We start from the raw sequence: 12327 nt of genomic DNA, 5'->3' as shown, positions 1-12327 counted from the left end.
CTTCCTCAGTGCCAAGGCTAACAGAAGCTGGGGCCGTGTAATAGTGATGGCGGGTCTGAAGCAGGATTGGGAGCCAGCATCCCAACTGAGTCATATAGCAGACAACTAGAGGTTGTTTCTAACCCCTTGGTGACCTGTGCTCTAACCTCCTGGTTTTTACAGGTTGTTATACGTATATCCAAACCTGACCATGGGGGTCTATCTGGGCTGTAGGACCTTGGGTAATTCTGGCTTCTCTCTGAGCAAGAGGGAGATTTTACCCTTGAGCAGAACACAGGAGTCGTAGTCTCTGAGCACAGGCTTCAGCTTAAGCATCTTCCTGGGACACTTGCCTGGGATGCCCTCTCCCAAAAATCTCAGGACTCTCTTCAGCCCATCCTTGGAGTAGATGCAAGCTGCTGTCCACTCTGAGTGTGCACCAGCGCCAGCTACAGACCTTTCTTTTCCTGACAAAACCCTCAGATCATGCCCAACCTTTTAGTGGGCTTGACATTTCTGTGTCATCCAGATACAACTTGAGGTGGGCAGTTTCTGTGTGCCACCCAGGATGTCCTTGTGCCTCAGAGGCCCAGTGGTACTGACCCTTAGCTTCCCTTGCTCCCCAGCTGTGTGGCTCAGATTTTTCTTGCCTGCCAGGGAACATAGATGGGGAACAGATCCCTGAAAGTAGGTACCCAGAGCCTACGTTCAAATTCCTCCAGGAAAGGACTCCCTTTCCATAGTGAGCTGCTTTGCTGCTGCACCCTAGACTCAAGGCCACAGACAGGCCCTGAAAGATCTTTCCCAGGGCAAGAAACTCTCTGAGGCCCAGTTCTCAGGACCCCGTGCAGAGCTTCAGTTGAGGATTTCAATGGTGCTTTCTCCTTAAGATTGCCATGCAAGCGGAAATGAAAGTCTCTGCAAGCATTGCCATGGCAAGCCCCTCCCCCACTTCTTCCTTTGGCTTCCAGTCTCTTTTCGCTCACTGTGCTTCTGAATCCTCCTCCCTGCATTCCCAGTCCACTTGCCACACTGCCCACATGTGGGTCTGTCTGCCCAGCTCGGAGGTCCTGTATCAGTGCCAAGGCTATGATTGTGATGCTCCCCAGAGCCTCGTTTGCTCCAAGGGACTGTTTGGAGGGTCTGGGGCCATTTGTCTTTAAAAGGGCAGGATGGGTAGGAGCATATTAGTTTAAATAATGGAAAGGACTGTTGTGTAGAAGAAAAAGAAAGTAGGATCTGAATCAGCCAAGGAAGTGCACAAGTGATGGGGTGGCTGTCCCTAGAGGTATACCTGGAGGAAGGTGATGTCGGGGTCGGGTGGCAGGAGACAACGTCACCTCCAGCTCAAAGAACTCAGAAGCTTCTGTCTCATTCCATTCCTTTCTCACAATACAGATGCTTAGTCCCAGGCCTTTCCTGGGAAATAGCTTAAAGTTTTCAGGAAGCAGGGACCAGGTGGGTGACAATCAGTAGCACAGCATAGAAGAAGGTCACTTGCACAGGTGTCTGAACTTGGCTTTTTCTGGTGCCATGAATGCACATAGACTTTCAATAAATGTTCTCTCTTCCTAGTACCTACCTGCCCTTTCTCACCCCATCCTTACTCTGATCTTGCCTGGGCACATGTCCATTGCTCCCACCCAACATTTTCATGCATTCCAAAGGGCTACTCTACTTCTAGTGTCGCAGACAAACCAAGCCCAAAGTCAAGGGACAGAAATTGTGCTATGAGCCACATTGTCCCCCCATCCAAAACTTTCTGGTGAACATGAACGGTGGCAGCCACTTAACTCTACTGTCTGGGGTCCATGTCTTCACAGAGCCATAGGACAGTGAGCCCTCCAGATTGTAGTCTTTGGGAAGGATCTATAGCCATATTAGCCCAGAAGCTTTTATGTAATCTCCCCACTTCTAAAAACTGCTGCAGAGCACAGATTCCCCAGTCCCCTGTGATCTCCTGCTGCAGGAGATAAATGGAAAGAATTAGGTCGCAAGAGCTATTTTTGCCAGTTTCCCCATGTTGGCTTTTGTATTGGTCTTTGGGTGTACCACCCTGGACATGCTCTGATTCCAAAGAGAAAAACTGGGCTTCAGATGGCCGGTAACTGCTCTTGGACTCTCAGCCATCAGATCTGGATTTTTTTCTTGGGCAGATGCTTCATTACCTGCAGCTTTGTACTGGCTTCTCCTAGGTATCTATGAGCCTTTACTGCAGGCAGCAGAGTGTGAGTGTACAGGGTGCACTTTCTCACAAGCAATGCTAGTCAGATCCTAGAACAACAATCGTCACCCTACATGTTCTTGTTTTGGACATTTTCAGAGAGTGTTCCCTTTGCTGTCTGACCTGCACAAAAACATGAAACATCAATCACACTTTATAGAAATGGACACCACTTCCATTGCACAGGAAGAATATAGGTCTCAAACTCAAGTAGTAGTGAAAGAGAACACAGAAACATGTCCTAAGTGCTTTATGCATAATTACTCCACTGATGCTCACAACCCAGGGACCAAGTGTTGCCATTGTCCTGATACACACATCACAGAAAAGTTAATTTTTCACATGAGGCACATGAAATATAGCAGGGTTGGGCCATATGGCTTCAGAGCCTGTATTTCACACCATTGTACCACTTTGCCCCTCTGAACATGGCTCCAACTCTTAAAAAGACCCCACATGTAGTCTAGAAGTCAGACAGTAGCACCCAGCTACATTTGACAAAGATCCTAAGCACTACTGAGACCAGCTACAGTTATTGGTACAACAGAGATTTTCTAGGGCATGAGGTTTTTTTTTGTTTTTTGGGATTTTTTGTTTTGTTTTTTTGTTTGTTTAATTGTTTTGTTTTTGTTTTTTTAATGGTGAAGCCAATTAAGTCCTGGGCAAATCAGGATGGTCGGACACCCATGTGGGCGTGTCTCATTCTTCCACTGATGCCTAGTGCCTCAGCTGGCCCTGAGAATGAGATGTGGAAAGGAGGTGTGCGGACAGTGAGAACATCCCCTATGCAGAAGCAGCAAAGTGCCCTGCAGAGTGAAGCCATGTTGGCCTGGGGATGAAGGGCAGTGGAATGTTAGGGAAGAGCCATGGTGCCCATCTGAAAGGGCTTTGGGTTGAAGAACCTGACACTTGTCAGTACTACGTAATGTCCTGAGCTGGGGAAGTTCTTTGGTAATGGAATGAAGGGCAGAGGAGTTTCTTGGCACTGTCGCCTTAGATCCTTCCTACTGTCCCTATGCAGTGCTTGGGCTCTTCCCCGGGGATGCTGACGGCATAGGCAGGAAGCGTGGTGTCTAAATGTTGTCTCTGAAGCCTGGGCAGGCCACTCACTCATGTTCTCTCCCTCCCTGCAGATGACTGCTTACGGGGCTTTCCTGCACAAGGGCTCTTTCTGCCGAAACTACTTCAATATCTTGGACCTGCTGGTAGTTAGCGTGTCCCTCATCTCCTTTGGCATCCAGTGAGTCCCTCAACTCAAGATGGGGGCAAGCGGCTAGGAGTGGGTGTCAAAGAAGTCATCCAAGCCCTGGGGGAGCCTTCTGGCTGGAGTCACAGTGTGACTATGGTTGGAATGGGGTGGAACCTAAAGTAGCACACAATGTTTGCTCTGATCCCTTCTCCTCCCCGTCCTCCCCTCCTCCTCTTCCTCTTCCTCCTCTTCCACCCCCTTCCTCGAGGTACTTGGGATTGAACACAGGGCCTAAATTGCTAGGCAAGTGCTCTACCACCAAACACCCAGACACAGCTCTTTCCCCTTTGTATTTGTCCCCCGGGCTTGCTCTAGCCTCCTGAGTAGTGAAGATTATAGGCCTGCACCACCAAGTCCTACTTAATTCCTTATATCTTTGTCTTCCATGGTCTGACACTTGGGGTGTATTGAAACACGAGAATTAGTTTAAATGTCTAGATTTTTGTCATGGCAGGTTCAGGTCCCATGATAACAGACATCTGTGGTACCTTCTTCTGCCTGAGTCTCTTTCTCTGTGCTTAAGGCCTGGGGCTGTCCTAGAGCTGCCCAAATCTGCCATTGCTGTGATCTACCCTGGCCAAGCTCAGACTCTTTCCCTGATCCCCACTTCTGTCCTCCATCAAAGCCACACATTTACAGACACAGACACACAGACACACATACACACGGGGAGGAGCGGGGTATGTATGCACTTCTGTTCTGGAAAGAGAAGGGGGAAGAGATAGACTAAGAAGGAGGAGGGGAGGAGGGTGGGGAGCACTGATCCTTAATCTCAGCTCCACAGAAGAAACCTTCTAGGTAAGTTAAAAAGAATGGCTATTTCCTGGGTTCCATCCATGGAGGTTCAGATACACAGGACCAGGCATGAGTTGTAAAACTCTGTAGCCTAGTTCCCTCTAAGGTCAAGTTTAAACCTTGCTCAGGTTTGAAAGAAATTTGATTCTGAGTTTCTACCTATTTTAACAACTGTGCTTATTAATTCTACACTTTGAGTTTTAAAACATTTTCACATATCTGTTCTTCCATGATACACACACACACACACACACACACACACACACTCACACACCTACGCCTACCTATAATGCTACTTTAAAATTTAGTGTTCAGGACATTAGGAGAATTAGCTAAGGTTATACCAGTGACCAAAACTTGTATTCCAAGCATCCTGGGTCTCCCTTCCCAAGATTGGTTCATGGTTAGCCTCTATGGTGATATGGACCACGGAAGTGAGACCCTTTTCTTTAGTCATGAATTATGCTATCTAAAGTTTCTCTCTGGGAGCCTAGACATCTAGATTCCCACCTCAGGGCTACTCCGGTGACAGGTTCACTTTAAACCAACAATTCCTCTTGGTTGTTTTGATTTTTGTTTTGTTTTAGAATCTGTCCCTTAAATTCTTTCCATTTTGATGCAGTGCAAACTGCCTACCTCCCAGAGATGCCGTGGGAAGAGTGATGGAGAGGAATGTCCTTTGTCTTTTGAAATAAAGATGTATGAGCCAGAGAAATTGGATTTTTGTATTAGCTCCCTCTTGACATAGGAAGAATAAAGTCAGCACTCGCTAACACATCAGACCAATTTTTTTGGTTCTCAGGAAAGTTTGAGTCCTCCTATCCCGTGCTAAAGCAAATGCCTTAATTAGACAGCACCTCAGGTGGGAGGTCACTTCAGATGATGCTAAACTACTGAGTGTGGTTAATGACAGATGGAATCCATCTAGCCATTCTCCATGAAGGGCTTATGGGGGCACCTGTCACTACTCTCCACCAGGAAGTACCCATAGCCCAAGGCACCCAGATATGCTGGCATGACCTGGACATTCCATGTTTCTTGGAACACCACTTTCTCTTTGAACGTTTTTACTGGCACATCGTTGTCTTATAGAAGTCTGAGCATGTCCTGAACCATGGTAGAATTTATACTCAGGCATTGAATTTGGAAATGTTCTAGAATTCCTTCCCCGTGCCTGCCACCTCCAACCACAAGGCCTGAAGTTTCAGCATACATTTGGTATGTAGTGTAGTGATGTCTTCATCAGACAAGATAATGAAAACTGCCATTTGCTTGCTAGATTTGTAATATGTACCAAGTCCCTACTACCTAATGTCCATAAATTCTCCTTCAATCTCTAAAACAATCCTTGGAGCTAATTACTGCCCCCATTTACCAGATGAAAAACCAGGGCACAGAAAATTAAGAAATGTGTCCTGAGTGATTCAGCTGGCAGGTCACAGCGATGGGGATAGTGCAGGTCTGGCTTGCTTTCATTGTCATTTTTCTTTTGACACTACAGATGCCTCTTACGTCACATATTATATTGCTAGTGAGTTGAGCTTTATGCCCTAACCCTCCCTACACCAGGGCTGGAGATCAAAAGAAGGCCTGAAGCATGCCAGACAAGCCTTCACCCTGAGCTGTATCCCCATTCCTTCTGTGTCTTTACTATCAGGGAAGTCCTGTCAGGTTCTTAGCAGTGAGTGATAGAAGTCCCAGTCCCCGAAACAGAGTCAGCATCATCTATCTATCCGTCTGTCCATCCATCCGTCCATCCATCCATCCTCCATCTAAGAGCAGTCATTCAGAACAGCATCAGCACATGCCAGTCTCTGCTACAACCCAGGAACTGGAACTGACCACCCACCCTGTTTCTCTCCCAGGTCCAGTGCAATCAACGTTGTGAAGATTTTACGAGTGCTGCGGGTCCTCAGGCCTCTGAGGGCCATCAACAGGGCCAAGGGGCTAAAGGTAAAGTAAGAGGGTCTGGGTGGGCAGCTATCAAAGCAGTAATCATTAGCTGTCCCTCTGGCTGGAGGAAGCTGAGGTGACAGACAGGCTGCAGGACCGGTATATAAGTGTCAACAGTGGTAGAGTCACTCTCTTAAGCAAAATGTTTCAAAGGATCACCCTTCCCACACAGATACCTCGGGTGATGTGTCAGTCTCTGTTTACCTGATTCTTGGCAAGGTAGACACTGAGGCTGGGGTCCCAGAAGCACTCATTTGCATCAAGATAGCATAAGCAAAGAAGGTTACTGACTTGATACAGAGAGTGGCTAAGACACTAGGAAGTTGATGGCCCTCCCTTGTCAGGATCTAGCATTCGTGTAGTATTGAATGATTCTTCCTAGCTGGTTCCTAAAAGGTATCTATCTCCGGGGCAGTTACAGAGCTGGCTCCAGGGAGTGGCCTCCAGAGCAATTGAAATCCCTTCATTTGTTCCTTACCTGGCTCCGCTCACAAAGCACATACAGTACTGTTCCTCTTAGAGTACACTCAGATAGGTAGGACCAAGACAAGGGAGAAGCCATTTTTGAGTTAACTATTATACTGATTGGTCTTCCAAACCCCTATGAAGGCAGAAAATAAACAAACAAACCAAAAAAAAAAAAAAAAAAAAAACCACAGATTTTTCCCTTAAAGAAGAAGTTGTTTGTTTTGGAGCCAAATATGAGTAATCACAACCTGCTGCTCCAAATACCATGTTTTTGTTGTTGTTTAATTACTTAATCATTTATTATTTTAATTGGCCCACAGCATTGGCTTTCTCTTTATGGAAATTTCATACTTCTCTCTAATTGATTATCTCCCCTCTCCTGTCTTCTCCCCAGAACACCTTTCGAATCTCACATGTTCCTTGGAGCCTCTTTCTCTCCATCTCATTGTCCCCTGTCCTGGAGGTTACTCATACCTGCTCCCACTAAATACACACACTTGGTTAGAATCCGGGCTCCGATTGAAAGAACTGGTTATTGCCTCTCTGTGCCTGGTTTGCCTTATATAATACAGTGTTCTCCAGTTCCAATCATTTTCTTACAGATTTCATTAACTTTTCTTTATGATGAGAAAAAAGTCCAGTGTATATATGTAATACGTTTTCATTATCCACTCATGTGCAAAGACCATGTTTCCATGTGGTACCAGTTGTTTTCTTTTGAACATTTTATGCGTATGTGAGTATAATATAGCTCAGTCTTTTCAATCACCCCCTCCCCTCCCCCCACCCCTACTCCCTACCAACCTCTCCCACATCCCTTCCAACTTCTTGTCTTCTTCTTAAATAACTCACAAATTAAGTTTAATTAATGCTCCTCACATGTGTGGGGAGGGGCATCTACTATGGCATTGGCAATCAACCAGTAGCCACCCCCCCCACCCTTACAAAGAAAAAAATGACTCTCCATCCCATCCCTCAACAATCACCAAGTGCCATTAGCTCCTCAGCTAGGGTCATGCGTTAGGAGCCCCTCCCACTCCATGCTGGAATTCTTAACTCTTTTGATAAAACTAGTGGGGTTTCCTAAGACTTCTTCATATATCCTTAATTTTGGTTAACCCACACACTACCTCTGATTTTCCCAACCTCCATGTAAACCCTTAGCTCTCAGGATCCATGACCCCATTCTTTCATACGTGTGCTACTCTCCCATTTTATTAGAACGTTGCTTTGGTTTTGGGGACATGGTTCCCATGGAGCTTCTTCATGCACACTTTATTTTGCATAACCCTTCCCCCCAGCTGTTTCTTCAGCCCCATGACTGCAATACCTGCTTAAACGTTTCAGTGCCCAGCATTTCCCTTCTCTACTTTAATTCTATAATCTATCCCCTCTTTATAAGTGTATTCCCCATCCACTAGCCCATTGCTAGTTTCCAGACTTCCATATGTACTCCAGGATAAATACACAAAACACAATATTTGAAGCTAACAACCAACATATGAGAGAAAACATACAATTTTTATCTTTCTGAGTTGGTGTTACCTCATTTAATATAATGCTTCCCAGATCCATCTGTTTTTCTGTGAATTTTTTAATTTCATTTTCTTTACAGTATGTCTCTTTTTAACAAAGATGAATCTTAGTTGGGTTTCCTTTGCTGTGATGAACACCATGACCAAAGGCAAGTTGAGGAAGAGTTTATTTCAGCGCCCAGGTATGGCCCATCATGAAGAGAAGCCAGAGTAGGCACTCAAGGCAGGAACTGAAGCAGAAACCACAGAGGAGTGCTGCCTACTGGCTTGTTCAACCTGCTTTCTTATTCAACTGAGGACACCTGCTCATTGGTGTTGCCATCCCCAGTGGGCTGTGCCACCCTACATCCGTCATTAATCAAGAAAATGTCCCATAGACTTGCTTACAGAAATCTGATGGATGCATTTTCTCTTCTGAAGTTCATCTTCCCAGATAACTCTAGCTTGTGTCAAGTTGACAACGCCCCCACACCTAGATCAGGACAACTGGCCCCTTGTTATTTTATACACAAGCATAATGCTGTTAAACCATGAAGTTTCCTTTCTCGTTTATCCCCAAGATGTCATGTTATTATTAATATCACACTGCAAAACATAGTATAGTTTTATAAGTCCCATGATATTTAAAGTTCAAAGTCTCTTAAAATCCAGTGTTCCTTTAAAAGTTTGATCTTTTAACTGTGGACTCCTATAAAATACAAACTAAGTTAAATACTTAGACCGGGGCATAGTCACAATCAACAGAAAGCAAAACCAGAAGTAGGCAGTGTAAAAAGTTAAGTGTTTGAATCTGAGCCTCACTCATGACCTTCTGAGCTCCAAAGGGCCTGGATAGCTTCCCTTCTCCAGTTCATTTCATTGGCTTAGGCTGGTCCTCGGCAGTCACCCCATGGTATTGCTATCTCTAGTATCCTGAGGCCTCCACTGCAACTAAAGCTACACCTTCACCAATGGCCTCCCCAGACCTGTCTTCAAGGACTCCAGCCCTTCTACCCAGGGCTAGGGCTAGGCCTCAGCTACTTTCCATGACCCTTTTATGCCTTCAAAACCAGTACCACCTTCAGCTGCCAACCCGAGATGCAGCTCTGTATACCAACCCTGAGAAAATACTCCTAGAAGATTCACCTTCGTGATGCTGGTCTCTTCTTAATCACTGCCAGTTTCTCAGCTCCAGATATCAATTGTCCCATCAAAACAAAGGTTTCACTTTAATGATTCTGGTCTTTTGTTAATCACAGCTGATTCATCTCCAGTTGACCAGAACCACAGATGGTTGGTTCAGAGTGTCACTCAAACATCCCTGATAGTCTTTGCTTCCCTTTGAAACATCATAAGACAGGCCTCCCTATCATCTCCATCCCTTTCAGCATTCCCATCACCCAAGCTCCTATAACATCCCAGTAAAGCTATGAGCACTAAATGGTTTTTCCAGGCCAAAGTTTCAAAGTCCTTCTACAGTACTCACAAAAACGACATGGTCAGGTTGTCACAACAATAGCCCATGAACCTGATAAAAATTTTTGTCCTACTTAGGTTTCTATTGCTATGATAAACACTATGACACTATCAGTCAAGTTTCTCTAAAGGAACAGAAATGGTTAGGGGCTGCGGTACAAGTAGTCCAACCACAGCTGTCTTACAGTGTAAAGGCCAAGGATTCTGTAGTTATTCAGTCCAGGAAACTGAATGTCTCAGTGGTCCCAGTCTCATGATTGAGTCCCAAGGAAGTTCTAGAGGGCTTGCTCTTCATTTTACATTGGAATTCCAAAGAAGAAGGTTCTATCCAGAGCCAAGAAATGCCTCAGCAACAGAATGATGCACTTGCCAATGAAAGAGGGTGTAAGCAGGCAAAAAGCAAAAGCTTCCTTGTCCTTTTTATGTAGGTAGGCTGCCACCAGAAGGTGTGGTCCAGACTTAGGGAGATCTTCCCACCTCAAATGATCAAATCAGGAAAATCCTTCATAGACATTCTCAGGTTTACTTGGGTCTTAATTGATTCCAGATATACTCAAGTTGACAACCAAGATTATCTATCAAAATGACCAAAACCAACTTGAGTTTATTTTAGCTTATATTTCTAGTGCATCGGGAAGTCAGGGCAGGAACCAGAAGGCAAGAGCTGAAGCAGAGGCCATGGAGGGGTGCTGCTTATTAGCTTGCTTTTCATGGCTTGCTCAGCCTGCTTTCTTATACAACTCAGGACTGTCTGCAGGTGGCACTGTCCCCAGTGGCCTGGGCCTTCCCACAGAAATCATTAATCCCACATTATAAGCAATCTGATGAAAGCTTTTTCTCAGTTGAGGGGCCCCTTTCCAGGTAAGTCTAGCTTGGGTCAAACTGGAAAGAAAAATAAAGTACAAAACAGTTCATTGATTAAATTAATTTTAATGGGACACCCAGTAATTATTTTATAAAGAGATAATAACTGTTTTCCAAGAAGGTAAGTATATCTTAGATTTCAAAGAGCCAACAAGGCTAAGGAAGCAAAAGCTTTAGTTTTTAACAGCTAATGCAACATGGTTACTGACCCACCAAGCTAGAAAACTGAAGACCACAGGCAGGAGGATGGAATTTTGAGATCAAACTTAAAATAGATTTAAATATTGTCTGCTAAAATAAGTTTTGTAATTATTACATGATTTAACAGGCATTCCCCCAAGTATGAATAATTTTTTTTCAAGTAATTCTTTTTAATAGAATTTCTCCTACTATGGAGGTGGTGGTCATCCTGCTAAAAAAAAAAAAAGCTTTACCCACTACTAAACACACTGTCTTAGTGTTTTAACATGTGTATGAAATCTAATCACTAAGTTTTAGTCGCTAAGTTTAAAGTTTGATAAAATAGAATATCTCTGTTCTCTGGGCCTTTTCTTTTTTAATTCTAGTCAGCCATCAGTTTTATCTCAGGGGAAATTTGACCTCAAGAATTTTTAATAACCTTTCATTATAGCCAATTTAGTCATACTAGTGCCATCTCTTTTTTTAAGTTTTAAGCTTTACAGCCTTTTAATTGAAAATATTTTAATAATTATTTTATTAGATCTTTGAGAATCTTATGCAATATATTTTGGTCCTAGTCATCCTTGCTCCCCTTATTTCTCCTAGATCCACCTCTACCTCCCTGCCCAACCAACTCATGTCCTCTTTTTTTCTTTAACCCATTGAATCTAATTTGTGCTGCCAAAATATTCTTGGGTGGGAGGCCATTCCCTGGATCATGGTTGATTCACATGAATCATACCCTTAAAGAAAATGGACTCTCCTTCTGCCATCAGCTATCATTGCCAACAGTTCTTCAGCTAGAGGCAGGACCTTGTGCCAACCTCTCTTCTCCATGCTGGAGTGTTTCTGGCTTGAACCTTTGCCGTCTTGGGCATGTTGTCACAACTGCTGTAAGTTAATGTGTGCAACTGTCCTGTTGTGACCATAAAACAGTTTCATTGCAGTCATCCACTGCCTCTCACTCTTGAGTGTTCTACCCCTCTTCTAGGTTCATTCCTGAGCCTTGGAAAGTATGTGTTATGGGAATAGAAGTGATCAAGTGGGGTAGGGGCATTTGCAGGGTCGAGGAGGAATTATGGGAAAGGGAGAACTAACACTAAAGAAGACCTTTTGAAAAGGTCATATGGAAACCCACTGCTGTAGAAGATCCTTAAATACATAATATACACATGCGGGAACAGTTTAAATGGAGTTACCCTATATCAGGGGCAGGCACAGTGCTCTTACTTGACACCACAGGATAGCAAATGAAGAATCTAGTACCCAGAATAGGTTACCTCTTTTGGACTTGTTGTCCAGTGGGGTCCCACAAACCCCCAAACAGTATAGGCTATTGCCATTAATCTTAGTCACTCTCATGAACTTGATGGTAAGACCCTACTGTTGAAGGTACCACATACTTGAATCATAGAACATGGAAAAATCAAACTGACCTGGGAGCTTTGTCCCTACTGGCTAGCTTTCATGGTTCTGGAAAGTGCTATAGATGCTACCAAATGAGAGAAATGATCACTGATCTTTCCAAACTGTGACCCCTATGAGGTAAAATAATGACTTCCCTGGCAGGACTAGCCCACTGGTACAAATAATGATATGAATGTTACTGGAATCAACCAACCAAA

At 44.3% G+C, this 12327-nt stretch overlaps 1 protein-coding gene across 15 annotated transcripts in view; it reads left to right on the top strand.

The window, feature by feature from the left end:
* Cacna1c (calcium voltage-gated channel subunit alpha1 C) overlaps window positions 1-12327 on the top strand; it is a 614413-nt gene that overhangs the window by 532705 nt on the left and 69381 nt on the right. For all 15 annotated transcript variants that reach the window (XM_051203679.1, XM_051203665.1, XM_051203667.1 and 12 more), the window contains 2 exons: window positions 3337-3443; window positions 6113-6200. In XM_051203679.1, coding sequence (XP_051059636.1) covers window positions 3337-3443; window positions 6113-6200 — 195 coding nt within the window. The remainder of the gene's footprint in view (window positions 1-3336; window positions 3444-6112; window positions 6201-12327) is intronic.

This window comes from Phodopus roborovskii, unplaced genomic scaffold, assembly GCF_943737965.1.
Source record: "Phodopus roborovskii unplaced genomic scaffold, PHOROB, whole genome shotgun sequence".
Taxonomy (NCBI): Eukaryota; Metazoa; Chordata; class Mammalia; order Rodentia; family Cricetidae; genus Phodopus; species Phodopus roborovskii.
This window is presented reverse-complemented; position numbering and strand designations above follow the sequence as displayed.